Consider the following 22,526-nt stretch of genomic DNA (forward strand, 5'->3'; position numbering starts at 1 on the left):
CCTAGATCCTTGCCTAGCTATTTTTCTCTTTTTGTTCCCTTCTCTTTCCATATTCCACCTTCCTACTGTTTTCCCAGATTCTTCACATTTTCCCTCTACCAAATGTCTTTCCTCTGTAATATGGCTGTCACTCAGACCACCGTTCTCCCACACCTTCCTTACATCCTTCAAATTTTACCTTGCCAGCCTTTACTGCAGAATGTCAGCCAGGATCCCACTGCAGCTTGCAGGGACAGGCCTCCCAGCTACCCCTTCAACCTAATGGAGAGACAGAAGGGAGCAACGGAGAAATTATGGCAGGCATGGGGGAGACTGGGAAAAAGAGAAATGTGGAAGGGAAAATGGGATTTCTCCTTGCAGATGTAGCAAGAAAGTTAGGTTTAGCCCACCTCGTAAGCTTGCACCTTCAGAAGGTACTTCATATTTATGAGCAAGGCTGAAATGGGCAAGCCAGAGGTCAGATGCTACAGAACAGAAACTTTCAGTTACACACACATGATGTAACATGTGGCATGATCCTGTTCATCTAACTTGCAGCAGTCACAAAAAAAAAAGAGGTTTCTCTCCCAGCTGGCACAGAGGCTGTCCCTCCATGTCTGACAAATGACATGAACTGGTTCTCAGGAGCAGAAGAGGCAAAAGCAGTTGATTTGGGTGGTGTCTATTCTCTCTTGCCAGGTACGCCTTTTCCTCCCCCCTGGTCCCACCCAGATGGCAGGAGGGTTGTCAGTCTCCTCTCACAGAAACTGTGTGGTCCATGGGTCTCAGTGACACTGTGACACACATCAGTAGATCCAGGCACTTCATACAGCATTAGCTGTTATCATCTGAGGTAGCTTGTAACCATCTCTTACGACAGTGAGTTCTGACCACCACCGGCTTTAATGAAAGTGTCAAATTTCATCATTCAAAGCTTCATAGGTCATTATCTACACATCTGCAGCACACATTCCATTTTCATGGATTTTGGAAAACACAAATTTCCTGATTAATTATGATACTGAAATATAAAAAAAACCCATCCAGTCCTACCACTGATCTATTCTTACCTGCATCCCTCTCATTTTCTGGAACCGAGCTACTGCATCACTGATGGTGTAGACACGAACATGGCCCATGTGAAGCTTCCCAGAAGGATATGGGAACATAGAAAGCACATAAAATTTTGGTCTCGATTTCTAGAAAGAAATTTTTAGAAACTAGTAACTACATGAGTTGGCATTTCACTTGAATAAATACACGTGCACATTATAAACTACTACATGACACCATGGAGAGAAACACGGTTCTGCTGGAATTGATCCAAGTGAGCACTGACAAAGTTCATTGGATCAAATTCACTGGGGCTGTAAATGGAGATGTTTTACCAGACTTTGCTGCCATCTCATCAATTTATAATGACACTTCTATGGCACTTGAATGTCATGAAAATTAAGCCATTTTTACTCAAAAAAAGCTGTGTTGACAGAACTGAAGCTTAACAAAGTACCATTACCACTGCAGCATCTGCAACTGATTATCTATGTGGTTTTTTAGCCTGCCCCAACAAAAACATGAAAACATAGCAGATTAAATTACTCTCATAACAGTTTAAATAATTCATGCTTTACTTTGTATCTACAACAAACACAGAGCTCACTCCTGGCCAGTTGCTTTTTGTCAGCTGAACTGCAGTTACTCCCAGAGTGACTACATCATTTGCAATTGCATGAACATCTGGTAAAGGGAAACTATTCAGTTTCACTATGTATGCTCAGATCCAAACACATCTTACAAGCAGTATTTTGCACAATGAAAAGAAACTAAAATTTTCATTTACTTAGGTTTAATTAAAATGACAGATGTTACGAAGAAATCACAAATGCTCTCTCACATCAATTATTTCTAATACATCTTGATTACCACTGAATTCATCACTGATATGTTGACAATATCAAGTATCACTGGACTTGCTAGGTTCTTACCATTATTTTTCTTATGTTAATAATAAAAAAATTACAGGCAGCTTTCACCTTTTACTGAATAAAACTCTATTAGTATTTGTCAAATAATATTTCCGTATAATTTTTGTTTAACCACAGCAAAATCAGAAATAATCTTAGTACTTCATTGCACTACACTCTATTTGCCTCTTAATATTAGATGCTATTAAATCTACTTCAATTGTAAGGATAAAACAAAAATATAATTAAAAATACAACTTACAATTTAGCATAAAGATGCTATTTGATTCCTATGTATATATTTATACAAAAGACACAAGTCTAAATGAATCCTTTCCCTGCTACAGGTATGCACACACACCATTTCATCGCAGTTTCCTTCCCCAGAAAAAGCAAGCTCTTTTCTCTCTTCAACATTTTGATAGCATTATTTTTTTGTCAGAGAAAAGGGACATTTTAAGAGAGATGGACAAAAAAACCCATTAAGGGCCACAAGTTCTTTTTTTTATCTATTGTGACAGAATAATTGTGAAGGCAAAAAGAGTCAGAGACTGAGATACTGTTGTTTTAAAGATCTTTTATTGCATGGGAAAACTTTTTTTTCTTCAAGTCACTTACTATTCCTATGAAACTGTAAACTAGAAAATATTTTAAAAAATTATTTTCCCTTAACACAGATTTTAGTGAGTCACAGGGTGTAGTGTAATAGATTTGTCATAACATTGGGAACAGAACCTTGAGAAAATTGTTTACAAAAGTTACAAATAGATGTTTCTTTTGATACTTTAAATAATTAATTGCCAAATATTGTATAATATGCAAAGAAAGAATTGATTCCTTAAACACTTCCTAAATTTCCAAGTTTATACTTTCCCTATCACTGCATTTTTCCTCAGAATTTTTTTATTATTTTTGTTTACTTTTTTCATTAACGGCTTTTAATAATCTACATGAAAGTATTTTCCCCTGAAATGAAATGCACATCTAATCATTATAAGCCATCTAAGTACTAAGTAAGTTTCAATTAATTTCATTCTAAGAAAACATAAATATAAACACGTAATCTCCAAATTTCTCATAATGCTTACATCAGTTTCTGAAATTCTGCAGAACTGATCCTTTATTCTTGGGAACCACCAATTTTCAACTCGTTTTCTTGTCTCCAACCCATAGTTTTTTTCCCATTTCCCTGTCTCACTGTAAATAGTTCTCACACAAGCAGGAACCAGTCTTCTCTGCCATTTAATTAATCCCAGGAAGCCATTTAGTTGTCTCTTCAAACATGAGGAACAAGGGCCAACTCTTCGATAAATCGACTGCATTCTTAAGGTTATGGTATCTGAAAAGACAAAACCATTTATTTCATGCTGCAATATGTAACAAGAACTCAGCGATTATTAGGATTATACTGAAAATTGGTAGATATGAAACTATTTTAGCTTGACTTGGACTACTCAGCGGCTTTCCATGGAACTTGCATTTTATTTCCGCGTCTGAATTATAGAAGTACTTTTATATAGTATTATAAAGAATTACATAGTAGTTTTTAGGCAAGAGAACTGTGTCCTTCACACAGAACAAAACTATTGTGTTAGATGTCTCATCTAATAAAATAAAATTCTTGCATTCAGTCTCCCATAAAGGCATTATCAGTCAACTGAAGGTTCCAGAAGCTCCATCGCCTGAATAGAAGATGGCTAACAGGGTGTTAGTAAAAATTCAGAATGAAACAGAGAGAAGAGGAAGTTGGATGAAATTATACTGTAAAAATACTGAATTTGTCATCACTGAAAAGAGATGGGGGAGGATGACTATAATTAGTAGATTTCAACCAGATATTCTAAACCAACTATTTTGCTAAGGCTTTCTTTTTCAACTAAAAATCCGGTTAACTCCTCAAATGCTTTAGAGAGAATCTTCTAAAGCTACTCAGATGGGAGAAAGATCAAACAGTTCCCATCTTTGGGATCAGTCTCAACAAGGTACTTGCCGATTTCACTTCCTACAGTAGGAAATACGGCTTTAAAAGAACCTCTACTCTGAGATTTCCATCTCATCTTGACTGCCTTTTTCTTTTTTTTTCTTTTTTTTTTTTTTTAATGGCATTTTTACACCAGTGTTTCCTGTCCTCTATGGTTGATTTTGGTGGTGTTTTTTGGGTTTTTTTGTTTGTTTTCCCAATACACTTGGACCAAATTAGCTACTTCAGTCAGTTCAGAATTTTCCTTGCAGAGTTACATCAGTAAAATCTCAGTGTAGAGAAACTCTGTATAAGAAAAGATTTTACTTACGCATTTCCCATAAGATAGAAACATTATCAGTAGAAATAATTGCTATAGCACCTAAATTAGATCCCCAGCAAGCTAGGGGGAGTTATGCTTCCTTTAACATTCACCATATATGCATAAACCCTCACTGCCTGTCTCATTACTTATCTATAGAATTGCTCCTTTTCTCTCTTACTTATCAAGCAGGGTCTTATAAACATTTTTTCACTTATGTCACACCAGTGCTTTGAATTTCTTGTTGCTAGCCTCCATAATCTCTCTCTCATTTGTAATAAAAACAAATCCAGGACTGTACTCAGGATTCCCAGTGCAGGTGCACATGAGTCATTCAGGAGACTCCAACTTCCCCCCCCTCCATAACATCACACTCATCTAAAAATTAGCATTTCAGTACTTCAAAGTTTTTTGCTTATTTTTACTAATTATTTCCTTATTACTTATGTCTTATGTCTACTGATTTATTTGACAACAGAAGAGAGTGCTTCCTTATGCAAGCCAATTTGAGCACTGCTGATTTACAAGGCAAATATTTCAAAGCCCAGGAGCTACACGTGGATATAATGTGTCACTGAAGGAGAGGACACAGTCTCAAGCTGCACATGGGGAAGTTTATGTTGGGCATTAGGAAGAATTTCTTCCCAGAAGGGGTGATTAGATATTGGAATGGGCTGCCCAGGGAGGTGGTGAGTCTCCATCCCTGGAGGTGTTTGAGGAAAGCCTGGACATGACATTTAGTGCCATGGTCTGGTTGACAGGGTGGTTGTGTTCAGCCATAGCTTGGACTCGACCTCAAGAGCTCTTTTCCAACCTAATTGATTGTGATTTTGAGACAGAGAGAACACAGACCCTGTGCCTGTGCACAGCTCAAGGGAAGCCACCAGCCAATATCATGCCTGAGAGGGCACATTTGGGTAACCTCAGGCCCCACAGGCCACCCAAGCAGGGGTCAGAGCAGCGAGTGGGAGAAAACAGCCTCAGCCAGGGGCACACAGCACTAGCGCTAAGCTCATTCAAACACGTGGAATTTCAGGATGAGAAAGAGAATTGCAGTGTCCTTCCTGCTCCAGGCATCGTCACGCACAAGATGCAATGGTCAGCCAGCCACGTGTTGGGCCAAGCCAGGATGCATGGCAGAGAGGATAATCAAATCCAAAAGACAGGGCACTAAGCTGTTTTTCCTTTCCAGGCCTGTGTGCATGGGACTAGGACAAGCAGAGTGTCTCTGCCTGCCTCAGTTAAGGGCACTCCAGCCCAGGGCTGAGTGGGTCTTTCAAGGAGCCTAAAATCGTCTTACTCAGGCAGGTGTGCCCAGAAAGGAGAAAGAGGCTGATCTGATAGAGAAATAAATCATATAATGTCCTCAGCTACAAGAGACCCACAAGGATCACTGACTCCAGCTCCTGGCCCTGCACAGGACACTCCAAGAGTCACACCATTTGCCCAGGAGCATTGTCCAAGCGCTTCTTGAGCTCTGTCAGGCTTGGTGCCGTGACCACTTCCCCGGGGAGCCTGTTCCAGTGCCCGACCACCCTCTGGAGGAAGAACCTTTTCCTAATACCCAACCTAAACCTCCCGTGACACAGAAAGCGTTTGGAAAGATGCAGTGAGCACGCGGGAGACTAAAATAAGGTCCAGGAAACCGCCTGATGAGGCCCAGCACGTTTCACTCAGCGCCCCGGGCGTGTCCCGCCGCTGGAGAAGCACGCACGGGGAGCAGGCGGCTCCACTGGCGGGACAGAGCGGGCGGGGGAGCGGGGACGGAGGGAGGTTGGAGGAGGGGGGCACTCCGGGGCCACAGGGCCGCCGGGAAAGCCGGCGGGGCACGGGCGAGGAGCCCAAAGGAGCGGGCGATGGGAAGCCGCGGGCAGCGAGAGCAGCGGCGGCCCCGGCGGGCGAGGGGCGTGAAGCGGGGCCGGGCGGGGGGGGGGCCGTTACCTGCACGCGCCCTCCCTCAGCTGCCGCGCCGGGCCGCGGGCGCCGCCATCTTAGCGCGTCCGTGTCGGAGCGAGGCGGCGCCTCCGCCCTTGGCACCGCCCGGCGGGGCGGGGGCTCCGCGCTGGGAGGGAGCGGGGAGAGTTTCCCCTTCTTCCGAGTGTAACGTGGAACGGTAGAGCAATAGTAAATAATAAAAATAATAATAATAAAAAAATAATGATTAACCGCGGTTGAGCTCTGTGTAAGATGCACAGAGTCTGTTCGGCCGCGAGAAGAGACGGAGAGAGGGGCCCTCATTAATGTTTATGAATAAAGCGGGAATGCCAAGAGGATATTTCCAGGCGCTTCTCGGTGCTTCCAAGCAGTAGGACATGAGACAACTGATGCAGGCAGAAACTGATGCGCAGGAAGTTCCAGCTGAACATGAGGAAGAACTTCTTTGCTGTGCAGTGACCGTGCACTGGAACAGATTGCACAGAGAGGTTGTGGAGTCGGCCTCGTTTGAGATATTCGGGAACCATCTGGAGACAATCCTGTGCCTTGTGCTCTCGGAAGATCCTGCTTGAGCAGGGAGGTTGGACCAGATGACCAACTGTGATTCCCTCCAACCTGACCTTTTCTGTATGGTTAGTTTTGCTCCCCTCCACGGCATATACAGATGCCCTGTAAAGTGACTGTATAGGTTAGGGCTAGATTTCAGTAATTTCAATAATTTTACTTACCTTCTGGAGTTTCTTGTTTTGTTTATTTATTTGGGTTTTGTTTTTCCGGCAGATTCTGAAACAAAGGCAATAGCTTGGGGATTTTTTTGTGATGTCTTTTTGACTAGTCAGAGTAAAAAGCAGAAGTTACAGAAACAGAGGGTCACAAAATGGGTACCTGGGAGCAGGAAAGGCACTGCAGTTCTCTGTCTTGTCCTGAAATTCCATGTGCTGGAATGAGCTCAGCTCTAGTGCACGGTGCCCCTGACTGTCATCTGGTCTAACCTCCCTGCACCAGTAGGGTCATCCTAGACAACATGGCACAAGTCAATAAAGGCAATCTAGCACAGCATAATTAATTATACCTCCACCTGGAAAGCAACATCTCACCCTGTTGTCAACACTGTGGAGTTCAGAGTTGGTTTTAATTACTGCCAGTAACTCCTAGTACCCTCCAAGGAACAGGATTTTTTTTTTTTTACCCTGTGTTTGTGCCCTTTTGCTGCTGGCGACTGTTGATTCTTTTCATTTTTAGACCTTTTGCTTCACTGCTGTGTCTCCAACACAGTTTAAACAGACACATTCTGTTTATGCAGTGCAATGCCTACCGTAAAGTCAACCTTATTAGGTGACTAAAAATAAGTATTTACTGAATAAAAGCTTTCCACTTGGTCGTGTGTACCTGTCAAGTGTGCTTAAATTATAACCTTTTCACCACAAGAATGAACAGAGAGCAGCTTGGATGGTTACCCTGCTGATAAACTAGTACAGTTTCCCCATGAGTCTGTGCATAATTTTATTCTGTTTTCCAGTTGATCCCCCTGTCAGCAAGTAATGGTGATTTGGCTTTGACAGGCCTTCCATCCCAAAATGCTCCCTGAGCTGCTGTGTGAGTTCCTGGACTAAAGGAAGATGAAGCACTTTCTTTGTTGTCCATGGGGACAGGCAGTACTGCCCCTGGCTGAGTCCCTTCCCCAGGATAAATGAGAGCTGATGACCAGCTGGAACATGTTTTCAACTTGCAGGATGATTTCCCCTCACACTGGCCTTAACCCCTGCACTCTCCTGATTCACATCTGAGTGAACAGATGAAAATTATCTCAGAGAGGTTAGCAGACTGGGTGAGACCACAGAAAAAAAGCAAGTATAAGATTTTGGAGTTTTGGTGTGCGTTTGGCTGTCCTTTTGACACCTCGGGACAATTATTCATTGCCATTTCTAGGCACTACTGACATGGGGTCTTGGCAGTGTTTTTGAAATGGTGCTGCCAGTCAGTGCTTAATAGATAAGTAACTCCTACCATAAATAAGCACAAATACCAAATAGCAGTGTATGTCTGGATTGGTTTTGGCCTTCATGGATTATCATACTACGCAGAATACATTTGCTCTTCTTTCCTTCTCAGAATGTTTCTGGTTGGTCTTGGTTTTTCTCACTTAATTTCATTTTCTGTTTACAGAAAATCTTTTCTCTTGTCTAGCTTCGTTTGATGTTGGCTGCCTTCCTCACTATTAGAATCCAGATTGCACAATAAGCTCCAATAAAATCAACAGAAAGTGATACAAAATTTCAGTACATTTGCAGATTAAGTTTCCAGGAGTATCTTGACAGAAATTATTTTTTACACATTCTAAGTAACACACAATTAAAACTTGTGTCAAACCTGCTTTTTGTTAGAAGCTAATAAAAGTTATATCAGTAAAGTCCTTCCAGAAGAAAATAAGAGTATTGTATTATTTGGGTTTTTATTTTTCTCCAGTTTATTTTTTTAAAATAGTGTCTGCAAAATGGCACCTATAGCGAAGACTTGGTACAATACTTGCCATTTCATCAGAATCCCAGGATAGATTTGAGTTCAACCAAACCTGGTTTGAGTTGTTGGTTAATATGGTAAACAGAGAAGAGCTAGAGGCTCCACGTGGGCCCAAACCTAAGTGAGTGCTCCTCAGGTGTGGCAAGTCTACTTTTGTGTATAGTATATATCTAACTTTCTAGGAAGCATTTAAGATTGTGATGAATTTAGTATTAATCTAAACAGATTATCCTCAGCTTCTGGCAAATCAAATATGTAAGTAGATTGTCAGTATGAGAAAGCAATGTTTTAGTGAAATGAATGGATTAAAAAGATAAGACAAAAATCTAACTACTCAATCAGCTATATTCTTGATGGCAGAGCATGACAAATATAGGTCAATATGTTTAATGTTAGATACTTCAACAGTCCAGAGATTTAAATGTATTTTTAAAATTATAATTCTAAATTTGAGGCAGTAATTGGTCTTTCAAAAAGTTTTCAAGACAACATAAAATAATTTTCTCATTATTTTGCTACTTTTTCTCACTCTGAGCTCTATGGTGTTTTCCCCAGTTGATGTGAAGACCACTAGACACACAAAGAGGTTTTCACGTGCGAGCAAAGACAGCCAGCTGCTCCACATCAGGTCCCTTCCCTTTGGAAGTGGGAACCTCTCAGGTTCCTGAGCAAAATCCTGTAGCAATTATGAATCAGAGGTGTGAGTTACACAGCACATCATATGAATGAAAATGAAACCCAACAATACCTTGAGAGCCCAGGCAAGGGTTGGAGACACCACCCACTCTACTTATTGGGCCAAAACTCATGCAAAGTGCAGAGAGAAAGCAAGGACACAAACCCTAAAATGGCTCAGACTTTTCCAAAGGGGGTACCTAACCCACTCTCCCGTGATCCCCACTTTGCCTACCTGGAGTTTTGCTTCCTAATCTGATCTGTTTTCTCAGTCTCGTTTCATTATGGGAAATTAATGATATAGAAATATCTGTATTTGCTTTAATAATCATAAACTATTTTCTATCAGGCTGATAGTCCCCTGATTTCTTTTTTTTGGACTTTGCACTAATGTGTTTGTTAGCATTTCTGTTCACCCACATAAAGCCTGGAGCTGATTGGGTAATTAGGTAACTCATTAGTTCCTGTATGGGAAATGTGCAAAAGTGCCCCAGTTGTTTGTCACTTAAATAGACATGGTTCCCAGATTTCCGTACAAGTATAATTTTGCTTTGGCTGATGGTTACCAGAATTGATGTTAGTGCTTCCTGGCATTGTTTTTTTGCTCCTACATCAACAACATGACTAGTATATTTTTTTTCAGCATCCTACAAAAAGAGGATTAAAACCCAGCATTTGGAATACAAAACAATTTTTATCACCAGCTTCAAGTCCCAGCTCCATTTCATGTAATTAAAGAATTTGTTTGGGTATTTTTTTCCATCCAACTCCTTGAATGTGGCTTTTGCTACTGAGTTTCATTTTGCTGTTGTTTACATAGACGCATATTTAGTGGTTTTGCTTTAAAACACAAGGTCAGATAAAAAGTGCAGGTGATTGGATTGCAGATGTATGAAGAATATCACTTGAGAATATAAAAAAGCAAGAAATCCATAGACTAAATTTAAGAAAAATCCTTTCAAACTCCATCTACTATCTGAGCCCAGATTCAAAAGAAATAACTCTGAGTGAGACCAAAAAGATCAGTAGAAGCTTCACTTTTGCAGTGGATTTTATTTTAAAAGCACTCAAGTATTGTGGTAGTGGAAGAATAATTCTTGAAATAGGTAGAAGAAGCAGAGTTATACTTTTGGGATAGAAAGGAATACATTTGGACAATACTGATCACATTACTAGGGGTGGAGCTTAGCCTTTAAATTGTGAGTTTTGATAACTCATAACAGGTATTACTTGTATTACAGGTATTACTGTTTGATGCCCGCTTTAGCTGGGGACTGGCCTTACTGACAGAGGAGGTTCTTGTCATCCAGACCAACACAAGATTTGTCATTCCTTGGTTTGTCAAAAGGAAGAAGGACTCAAACAATGTGTCAGTGGAAGAAGAGATGATCTATATAAGAAATCAAAAACCTGCCTGCGTCATCCAGTGCTTAGTGACCAGGATGGCCCTGTTTGGTTGGAAAATATCTGTGCCTGTCCCCTTGCCACTCATTAAAACACTGAATGTTATAGAAGAATTTTGAAAACATGCAAGATCCAGACTCAGTGGAATCATATTTACCAGCATTGTTTTAGCAGGCTGATGTTGGCACCCTAAGCCTGGAGCCGGGACATGGGGCTGAGTAATTTTTAAGACCTACGTGAGCCTTATTCTGAGGGGGGTTTATGCAGGCCTTGTATTGTGTTATTTACAGAAGGGTGCATTTAACCCAAAACGCACATCCTCCACATTCCACGCGAAGGCGTTAAACCAGTGACAGTCAGCAGCCTCTTACTGATTCAGACTAAAAGTGTGTGAGTAGGTGTGTGCATGTGGGTGGGGAGAAGATTTCACAATCAATGCACCTTTACTTTTTTGCCTTTCATCAACAGCTCAGTTTTCAAACAAAGTAATTGGTACTGTATTTTCATCTCGGCCATCTCCTAATGCACTAGTACAATTTTGCTGTTGGTTGGAGATAGTTATACACAGTGGCAAGCAAAATTACTGGTTTGCAGCAGTCAAAGCTACACATTTCTTCCTTTTAATCTCAATAGAATTTTTTTGTAACACTGTTTAAAATTTACAGTCATTTACAGGGAGTAAGAGGTCAATCCTTACGAGCTGGTGAGCTCTGGTCACGGTGACACCGTATTGTCATTAAACTATCTACAACTCAGGGGCATCTGGGGCATTATGTCTCCTTATTAAAACTAGGAAGGCAAGTTTTGGAAACCTGGCTTTTCCTTTTTCTGTCTTTCTTGAAGTGTGGCATTTCAGGTGGTAAGTCAGTTGTATGCCAAGAGGCAGGTGATTCCAGCTGCTTGAAGCCCTTAGCAAAGGCTGCCACATTGCTGTGGTACATATCCTCTACGCGTGTGTGGAGGAGAGGACCATCCATCTGGACAGCCACCTTATGGAGATGCACTGCACCTCTCTTCCTCCATCTCCCCTCACAATAAATTTTTTTATTACAAAAGTGTGTGCTACTGTGTCAGATGAAGAAATAACAAGACAGGCACTTGTTAATTAAAATGTGTTGACCTTTCTTTCATTAAGGACCAGGCCCTGATATTTAAAATAGACGGCAAATGGACGTTTTCTCTTCATTGTGACTGTTAAAACAGCTTTTTGCACTAATGGACAAACTTCATCATTGCAATTATCCAACAAGTAGATTGCACTTGAACTTTGTAATGATATCAGCAGGAAACAGTTTGAGTGCTGGGTAAAACCATCCTGCACACTGGGCTTGTCTTGGTGGCTGTCAGCTGGCTCCAGAAGGAGAAACAGAAAAGGAGGAAAAAACCTGCAAGTCTTAAAATTAATGAGTAGTAATTAATCCTTATTGTATGGACAAATGAAAATGGTAGTATTTCCTTTAAAAGCTTGTGCAGCTTGGAAGTTGTTGTGTACAAATATTTACATGTATGTGTATGTGTTGCCCATGCGTATATGTGTATACGTAACACATAAGACTCATATGCACATACACTTATGTTTGTGTATTGTGTTTTCTATCCATATGCCTATCAGATGGATGTGGATGTGATCTCCCTCAAGTTTCTTCTGTATTTCTACACATGGTAAAATTACCAAAGGAGAAAGAATGACTAAATTACTCTTTCTACTTAAGCATAAAGCAAGATGAAAGGAGCCTGCATTTAAAAAGGGAGGACATGGTGTCAGAATGACCTGATATCCCTTAAATGGATAATGGATTTTCCAAAATAAAAATGTGGTAAATCTCATTTGTACCTTAACAAAGTAGTTGATACACTCCTACATGGGAAAATACTAATGAAGCAAAAGAAGATGTGAGTTAACAGATGACATGACAGGTGGGCAAGAACTGACTAATTGGAAAGGGCAGAGGAAGAGAAAGAAAAGAGAGTCAAGAAACAAGTTACAATGAGTTCCTCAAGGGTTAGTTTTAGGACCAGTGCTGGTAATATTTTCATTGAGTACCTTAGCATATGAAGTCAGAGGGCTCTTGATATCTGAAGATGAAGGGGCATAGCTAACATGTAAGACTTATCATTTATTAAAACCTTTCTGACTCCGACAGATAAATGGAAGAGATGTTTGATTAGAACAGAATTTCAGGGTGTGCACTTCAGGCTTAACCCTAATTTCTCCAAGGGAGACAAGAGATGACTCAGGTGGACAGAACTCTGGGTGTCAGAGATGATCACAGAGTGACTGTGTATCGACCATGGGATGAACCTATGAAGAAGGTGTTTGTGGCCATAGCATCAGAAAAGGTATTTCCAGCAGAAAGTGAAAGCTTCACTGAAGAATTCATGGGTGAATGCACATCTGCAACACAACTGCTGCCACATTTCTCTGAAAAATATTAATTATTCTGCAACAAGTGCAGAGGTAGCATAAAGCATGTCATATGAGAGATGGCATGAAGGGCTGCTTAGTCTAAATATTAAAGGCTATGGTAAGATACTGATTTCTTTCTAAGAATATATTAGTTAGCCTAGTACCAGCAACAAAGAAGATATTCTTTTTTTCTATTTAAGGAAAAGAATAAAAAACCACAGGTAACCATATCACATTTAGACGGGCTAGTAAGAGCAGGTTCTCATTGTTGGGTAACAGAGGTAATCTAACAACCCTCTAGAGGAGTGGAAACAGCTTCCTCCCTCCAATAACTCTAACAAGTTTTAGGACAAAATTCAGCCCATTAACAGGACAGCCTCTGTGGAAAGCCAGGGCCTGGTCTAGGTTTGGTAATGCAGGTGGCCTCTGGAAATAATACAACTGGTCACCCAAGTGCCTATTTCCCTGAAAAAATTGTAAATTACTTTGGGAAATAACATTTTAACAGGAGCCTTGCTTGCTGGGATTTAGCTTGGAATCACAAAGTAAGGCAGATACAGCCATCCTGCAGTACAGTGGGAATCCTGAATGTCTCATAGATATGTAACGCAAAGTTGGCATTTTGTAAATCACTTTCTGCTACCCCTTCAAAACTCATTATGCTTTTATAAAAATGAAGATTTACATTCCAACAGGGGGAAGGTTCTTCTGCACATTTTTCAGCAAAACTGCCAGCATGGCTTGCAGGCACACCAGATGTACCGGATAAGCTCACTCAGCGTTTCTTGCTCCCATTGAAATGACTTGCTAGAGACAGGCAGGAGGGGATGTTCCATGCCTTCCTGTTCCTAAAAGAAAATTCAAGCAAAGGACATGCAATTTCAGCACAGGATATACCTTGATTCGTACTTTATTGATGAAAGAAAATCACTTGTTTACTCAAGAATGAGCTAAGCCCAGGAATGATGGTTATGGGTGGTGACTCAATGCTGCTCCTTATTACCATTTTTTTACAATCGAGCCATGGTGTCTCCTTGTAGTCAGGGTGGTAAAGTAGGTAGTGTTTCAGGGTATAAACTGTTTGCTTGTGCTAGGACACTGTGTCCTTTTTATACATAAGGTAGCAAAATTGTGTTTGTCTCTGTCCCAGGCCAGTGAGGAGCCATGTGTGGGAGGGAATCCACCTTGGGCCCTGTGGAGCCCACTGTGGGCATGAGGTTGGGGACAGTTTTCACCTGGGTCTGTTTTAGCTGAGGAAGACTTTATACAAAGGCAGGAAGTTCATCCAGTGGCAACACAGTGTACCTAAGCCAGACCCTGCTCTTTCCATTGACTACAGAAAGAGACCAAGAAGGGAGCTGGCCTCCCCCAAAGGTAGCTTTGGTAACCTCACTCACTTGTGCCCTCTGGCCATCATGGACTGTTGTGGAGATGTGAAAGCTTCAGGACATCTTGGCACTTTAATATTTCATTTTCCTTTACCAATCTGCTGCTTCTCATGATGCAGAAGATAGGACAGGCACATGTCCTTTCCATGGACAGGCAGAAAAGCCAACAATGCATGAGAAGTGAACATGAGAAATTTCATGAAACACTGAGTGCAATGTTTTGTCCCAACCTGGCTGCTGATCTGGGAATGGTGAAGGCTATTGAGCTGGAGGAGCCCGAACACAACCAGCACAAGAGTAACTAGGTACTGGACCCAGCAAACCACTGTGTCGGGGGTGATGCACATGGGGGCTGCTTGCTCACAGTCCTGCAGAGAGTGTTGCTGCTTTAGGATATTGCAGGTATTACACCTGGGAGAGTTATGATGTTGTTATGGTCCCCTGCTGTCTCATGCAATTGCAGGTATCTTATATTCTTCATTATCACTATTTGCTTCTTGGACTCCAGTTAAAGGAATTTTTAATTTAATTTCCTTTGGAAAGGAAGCAAAACAGGATTGGTAAAGCATTGTGGATGCTGTTTGATGTCTGCCAATCTTGATCTTTCCTAATTATCATCTACTATGATTTAACTTTTTCATTTTTTGTTTTTATTTTTTTTAATAATTTTTATTAATTTATTATGTGGCTATCAACAGATATATTTAATGCCATGTCAACTACACAGATATTATAGAGAATGGTCTTGGTTGGTATCTGTGTTCCATATGCTTTTCAAATCCAGTGGTACTATATAGAAATCCTCTTGCTTCTAAATTAGTAGATAACGAATAGGACTTTTAAATGCTCTGGACTGCAATTCTTAAATACCAATTAACACCTCTTTTTCAGGATTTGTTGTTATGAAACCTGTCACTCATTTTCTCTTTGTAGTTGAAATTATAGGAAAAAATGTCATAAAACCTGAATAAGAAAATGGAGAGTGTGTTGCTTCTTAATAGAAGATTTTTGAGATTTGTATGATACAGCTAAAATTAGAAAATATATCTTAAATGTTAAGTAGTTCTATTTCAACAATATAAGACTTTTTAAATGAGTGCCTTTTTTCTTTTAACAGTTGAGAGTGTGTCTTTGGAGAGTATGGCTCATTAAAGATTCCATTGCCATAAATAAACTCAGTCATGCCAAGTTTTATTCTGGAATGCAAGGAAAATTTCACTTCCAGTATGCAGACCCAGAGGGATGCTGTGGTCAGCTGTTTGTGTTTCGTGTCATTGTGTGCTACATGAGAAGTACAGGGTTGCTTCAGTAGTTGCATTCCACATTTGTTTGGGGTTTTTTGGGGATTTTTTGGGGTTTTTTTTTGGTTTTTGTTTGTTTGGTTGGTTGGTTTTGGTTTTGTTTTTGTTCAGCTTGAACTTGAGAAAAAGACTTTGCATTAAGTGAACAAAATACCAAAAGACCATTCAGGTACTCTGTCTATTTCTCATACAGTCAGATTCCTACTTTTGATTCTTACTTCTAAATGTTTTTTGGATGTATGTTTTTCTTGTTAACGTTCCCAAGTCTAAGTGGAACATGTAATGTTTGCAGTTTTTACATATGTTTTGCAAACCAAATACTTACACTGTTAACCTTATGTTAATTTAAATATTGTTTTCTACTCTTTAACATGCAAAAGCCCACTGGAGGAGTTAAGATTAAAAGGTATCTTGACAATTAGGATCACCAGCCCACAATGGCACTGCTTTTACATGAACACAATGCTAAGATTTCTTAAGGCCTGTCTAGGATATTTAGTGCCTGTTCTTTATTAGAGTGGTTTGCTGTATCTGGATTTAAAGCAGCCCATTGTTTGTATAAAGAGTGACAGAAGAATTGAGGAATACTTCTTACCCCCCTCAGGCTTCCATTGAAGTACTTCTCACTTCTGTCCTAAACCAAGGGTTTAAACTCAAACCTGTATTTGCCTGCTTGAGGCTGAGGTGTTAATCCAACACAGGGGCACTTCCCACAGGACAGTGAGGACAATCGTTCAGCAGCAGGTTCTGCACTGCAGGACATGGTGTGCCTGACAGCATGCTGTCCTGGTAGAAGTCTACCAAGTGACTGTACTACAGCTTATTCACAGATTGAAAGCTGGATGATGGCTGTCTCTCTATTGATCTGAGCTTCGACAAAACTGGAGAACAACTGGAAAGCAAAATTTACATGCCAATAACTTCCCAAAAATCTGGAAGGCATGATGGATAAGTAGGTAGGTGAAAAGATGCCTTTAGATGTGCCATCAGAGAAAAGAAAATAATTAAGTTTTTGATAATAATTTAGAAACTCTAAAATGGTCTGTTAGTGCATATGGAAAATGCACTGGAGCAGTGCTATGGCTCACTGTCTTGTGAAGTACCAGCTGCAAACAGAATGCTTTATAGCCCCTGGGAAAGTAGACAGTCTTGACTTCCTAATGATATAAAGCAATTCATTCCTGCCTTAATGCCTCCAAGGGCTCCAAATCTCAAGCCAGATTCTGTTTCAATGCTCGTAGACTTCCTGTTTGGACGCTGCAGGCAAGTGTAGTTTTTGAAGATTAAATTCATGTTTTAGGAAAGAAAGAGAAACTCTTGTCTGATGTGCTGTTTAGTGTTTTAAAATTGTAGATACTCTTTGTAAAATGTTGGTGTGAGAAGCCACCATGTGGTGTGTACTTGTTGGTGTTTGTTTTCCCAGAAGTCAGGAGGCCAAAGGTGTGTGATAAATGGAGCTTATTAGACATTTAGCTGTTTGGCTAATTATCTACCCTCTGAACAGAGTGTAACTGAGAATGCTTTTTGTCCCACTCTCCTGGATATCACATGGTTAAAACTGGCCACCAGACTTTGTGAACCATTAGTTATGAAATTTCTGTTGTGAAGGATGTTGGCTTCTTCATCACTACCTACATCGCTACACTTTCTGTTTTGCTGTTTCCCCCCAAAATCTCGGTGCAGCATCTGATTTTGCTGACAAGGAATTGGGTAATTGAGTGATAGTCCAGGGTTTTCTTGATGTCAAAGATCAAAAATCAAGTAAGAAGTAAAAGGCTTTTTATAAATTAGGTCTTTATTTAGATACTGAGAAGGGGTAGCACTGTGCCTTGAAAGCATGGGCACTTTCCACAACCCTGGCAGTAATCTATGGAATGATCTCATAATAGTTAATTAATTTTTGGTTTTCAAGTACTTTCCTCTTATCTTATTTTTAATCTTATCTCATTTTTAATCCACATAGCCAGTGATTTACAGCTGAAGAGTTGAGACTCTGTATAACCTAACAAGGAGTGAACTGCTCTAAACATCAGTTTCCCTGAGTCCACAGGAAGACATGAATGTCTTTACTAAGCTAGGGGTTGCCAAAGCACTCTAGACTTTGTAAAAGAAGTTATTATTAGTAATGGACTGGACACTGTATGCACAGAAAGGGGAAAAGTAAAGATTCTCAGACATGATAGGATTTTCTTTATGTATTGATCTTTGTTTTTATTCTCTGTAGGAACTAGTGAACAAATCACAATGCCAGACAATCTCTTCCAGAAATCTGGATTCTCATGAAGATGGGTGTGTAATAATAGTTTTTTTCCCAAATAGGCAGCTTTTTCCACTCCGTTGTATCCTACAGTCCCTCATCTCCTCATTGAGCTGCTGCAGGTAAAACCTTTCTGCTTCCTCTTAAACCATTTTGATGACTCTCTCCTTTTGATATTTGTGATTAAAAAATACAATAGGAAGATGACAACTTACAGCAGGAAAGGCTCCCACCTGAGTTATCTTCTGTAGCTATAAACAAACAGCGATGGTTTCTCCCCCAGAGGAAAATGAGGCAGACCAAAGGAAACAGTGGTAACAATTCTCCACTAACAAGTCTGGAACTACAAGAGGGAGGATTTACAAGGTTTGTGGAAAGGAGACAGGTAGCAGACCTTAAAACTGAACCCAGATACCCTGACATCCAGCTCTGGCTATAACTGAACAGGCACCTGCATTGTTTCTTGGTAATGCCCAACACAGGGTTATAAATCCAAGCAAGCACTGATGAGCTTTTCTAGCTCCCACCATAGTAAGTAGGGCTCAGAGGTGCTAAGGCCCGTGCAGCCCTCAGCAGCAAGGAGGCATTGGACCTGCTATAGGCCAGTGTTGGTTCAAACCCTACCACCCCCAGGCTCTGCTACCTGCCTGCGTCAGCCACCTTCTCCTATTTCTCATATGCCTCTAATCCACCAAACACACACGTGGGAGTATCTAAATTAAAAATAGCAACCCAGGAAAAAAATGCAGTGCAGTTGGAGAGCTGATTTGCAGCTGAATTATTCATCCCCATATATCCCTCTCATCCCAGGATGATAGTACTGGAGCTGCGCAGGTGCAGTCTGCCTCAGGGACTGGTCATGCAAGGGAGAGACAACAACTTTGTGGGTGTCTGTCCCCTGTCAGCAAGCTAATCCTCCCACCTTTCCATTCCTCTGTCTTTTTATACCAACTTCTACATGAACACAATTTAAACCACCACCTCTCTCCCTTCTATGCCACTGCTTTCACTTATTACTTATTACTCAATGTAAGTAATTAATGCAGCTTGGCTCTCTCCTACCCAAAGAATTGAGTTAGTCCAACCTTTTAAAAGGTTATTGGAATGTTCTGTTCCATTAACACCAAACTTTAGTAGAGAAACACATGAAAAAGCTGCTTCTGTGCTTTTATTGGCCAGACCTGAGCTGGGGTGCTTTGGTGAGTTGCCAGCATGCGAAATTTCAATTTGCAAGAGACCTGGAGTGATTTTCCTCATGTATCTGCAGGGGTGACCTTTGGTTTTAATCAGTGCTCTGGTAGTTGTGATTGCAGTGTATGATGTAGAAAAAAAATCTGGCAGTTAATTGTCACTTTTTTGGGGAAAGAATTTTTGTAAATAACATTTTTATTTCCACCAAGAATCATTCAATTATCAGAGCAATCATAAAAACCTCAGAAGCCAGAAGATTCTATGACATGAAAGAAAGGTACAAAAAACCACTGGACTTAAATTCAAAGTAGTTTTCATGGTTCCTGGTTGACATCCTGCTTCCCATGCTTGGTGTGGTATATTTGGCATGGCTTCCCTCACCACCATATTCCTGGGCTGAAGCCTTGCAGGACCACCATCACGCCTCCTCCCTGACGATCAGGCCCTGCTGTTAAACTCATGGGTACCTGAAAACTGGACGGCATAATAATTAGAAAAAAATCTGTGTATTTGGTAGTGCCTCTTTGCATGCAGTGGACAAAACCTCCCATTTCAACTGCAGTGTAAGCAAGGTGTTTGTGTTCCACAAAAGAGAGTTTCATCCTAGATTATTCTGGGCAATGTCTTTTATGTCTTCCTTCTTCTTCCCATTGGCTCTCCTGTCTGTGGGGTCCCAGCCCAAATTTGTCACTTCCATGGTTTCTATAGGATAACTACATGAATGTGATACTCCTCATCTCATTCCTACAATCTGCTGTCATATGCCACCCATATGACCTCATACCCAATCCAGTCATGGCTACTTTGGAGGCGTCTTAGGAGGCTAATCTTCCCCCACTAAACTGCAATTACTTCAATCTGAATGACAGCAAATTCCAAGAAACACCTTATGAAAACATGAGTCCATGTTAGGATGGTCCCACTTCACCCTGCTACTGCAGGCATTCAAAAGGGAAGATAGCAATTACTTCAGTAGCACCCAACCCTCTCTCCTATGACCTAAATATCTTTTCAGCTTCCATCTCAGCCTGAGGCATTGCACAGGTGGAGCAGGAGACAGAGATTGGCTTCGGATGTTAGCCAAATTAACCATGGAACTGAAGTGACCAAGAGAAACAGGTAGACAGCAGCTGTGAGTCAGTGATTGTCCAAGGAAGCACTTGCTACTTTGAATAGAAATGCTACAGTCTCTCTCTCAAGTTTGTAACCTACTTCTGCAGCTCAGTGATACAGGAGACTGTGCTAGACATCAATTTGGGCACTTGCCTCAGGCCTTCTGCTTTGCTTTCTTCTACTAGTTGGCACTCACTAGCACCATCCCTGCAGGGAGATTGTTCCCAGTGGGAGCTGCAGGGAGCAGGTCTGCTGCTCATACACACTCAGGCTTCCTTTTCTGGGATGTAAATGCCTAGGCTCATGCACTTCCAATGTACGGCCAGAAAGAAGCCCTCCAGTTTTCACAGCTCTCTATGGCTTTTGCTAAATTTTGTATCACCTTGTCTTTAGCTGATAAATCTCAGCTGGGAAGCAGTCGTTCACTAACCACTGTAACGGGGCCAATTTCTCCAAAAAGGCCCATTCAGCAGCAGTGTTGCTACTTTCTGTGTTCATGCATATCATCCATGTTCTTCTTTTTTGCAGCTAAATATTAGTTTTGTGTGAAGATTTGCTGAGCAGTGAAAGATAAAACAGGCTGGAGAAAGAAGAGAGCCATGGAATTCTATTTGTGTGATGTCAAAAAAGCACCAGATTTCACTGTTATCTCTGATGAAATGCTGAAGGGCAGGGTGAGAAAATGGAGATTTATTATCACTGATCATAGTTCTTCTTTCGCTGGACTCACAAAACAGCAGGAAATGGAGAAAAGAGAATTTTGAGTGGCTTTCAGCTGTATATTTAAGCGTGAATCATCCTCCATCTATTGCAAAGTCCTTTTTTTTATGTAGTTGAATTTTCATGAAGGAACACATGAACTTTGGCTGCAACAGATGTCATCTTGAAGGTTTTTTTTCGCTTTTAATATCTGACTGTAGCCTCAGTATAACAGGCAATATTGGGCTTTCATCTTTCACCACTACTAGCTATAAAATCCAGAGGAGATGATCATTAGCATGCATGACTTAAGAGATGTACAGCACTCAGTGAATCAGGATACAGACCAAGAATTAATTGTTGTAGAAATTAAAAAATAATTCAAGGGCATTTGAGAATATTGCGATCTGTCCAGACTCCAAAAAGCCAGTGCACACTGGAGATGGCTGTGGTAATATATTCTTGTCTGGCTTCCCTGAAGGGATACAGGGAGAATTTGCTGGGAATAGGAACATGGCTGGGTATGCAAAGGAAGTTCTGGCAACATGCTGCAACAAGAGTTTGGAGGGTGAGGTTGAATGGTGGGAGCTTCCAGTACCAGGCTTGAATTTTCATAGGAAAAGTAGTCACTCACTGAACTGAAAATGACTAAGATGGCTGCCAGAGTGGGGAACAAGAGGGGAACAAGAGCTGGCCAGAGTGCAGGTTGCTGGAGGCACCTTTTTACAAGCTGCTGAGGAAGAGGCTTCTGTTTTCACAGCCCACCAGTGTGGATTGAACCACATGCAACAGGGTGGTGGACTACAGGACCTGTATGCTTGGAGATGAGTGAAGTGTTCAAGAGGCCATGCTCTGTGGCAGCATCCTCAGCTAGAGCCCAACAGCCAGGGCTGCTGCTGAAACAGAGCCTTTTACTAGGTCCCCGCATGATTGCCCTACTGAGCTTTCCTTCAAAATATTTAAATCTCTCCTGAACAACTGTCTTGGTGGCAAAGCCTCACCCCTGCCACATTTTAAGGATGCTGGGAGTTCTTTGTTGCTATTATTATTCCCCCTGCCCTTTATGCAATGCCAACACTACAGCTGATTTATCTGCTGTATTCAGAGCCTTTTTCAAGACCTCATTTTCCCTGTGAGAATATTTCATGTTGATTTACATGGGCTGTAGTGAATCAGGCCATTAGGGACGGGAATGGCCACACAACTGGCCTCAACCTGCAGGCTGCATAGCAAGCTGTACAGTGAAATATTTATGGAAGTGCTGCTCCAGAGCTCTGTGTTTTGGGGGCATGAAGAACAGGTTCAACCGATGCAGAGTGTTTCTCTCCTCTCCCAGAGTAATTGCTGGGTTCAAGAGGCCAGTATTTCTTACCACTTTCTTTGATTAGATAATTTCTTTGTGAAGAAATTA

General features: G+C 41.1%; 1 protein-coding gene across 1 annotated transcript in view; it reads right to left on the reverse strand.

The window, feature by feature from the left end:
- The window catches only part of LARS2 (leucyl-tRNA synthetase 2, mitochondrial), an 83,228-nt gene extending 76,915 nt beyond the window's left edge, over positions 1 to 6,313 (reverse strand). The window contains exons 1-3 of the mRNA XM_066192736.1: positions 6,167 to 6,313; positions 3,032 to 3,282; positions 1,050 to 1,178 (exon numbers count right to left, since the gene is read on the reverse strand). Coding sequence (XP_066048833.1) covers positions 1,050 to 1,178; positions 3,032 to 3,265 — 363 coding nt within the window. The 5' untranslated portion in view covers positions 3,266 to 3,282; positions 6,167 to 6,313. The remainder of the gene's footprint in view (positions 1 to 1,049; positions 1,179 to 3,031; positions 3,283 to 6,166) is intronic.
- Between the last annotated feature and the right edge of the window lie 16,213 nt (positions 6,314 to 22,526).

This window comes from Chamaea fasciata, unplaced genomic scaffold (assembly GCF_029207755.1).
Source record: "Chamaea fasciata isolate MVZ Bird 193981 ecotype frontalis unplaced genomic scaffold, bChaFas1.0.hap1 SCAF_1, whole genome shotgun sequence".
In the NCBI taxonomy this organism is placed as follows: domain Eukaryota; kingdom Metazoa; phylum Chordata; class Aves; order Passeriformes; family Sylviidae; genus Chamaea; species Chamaea fasciata.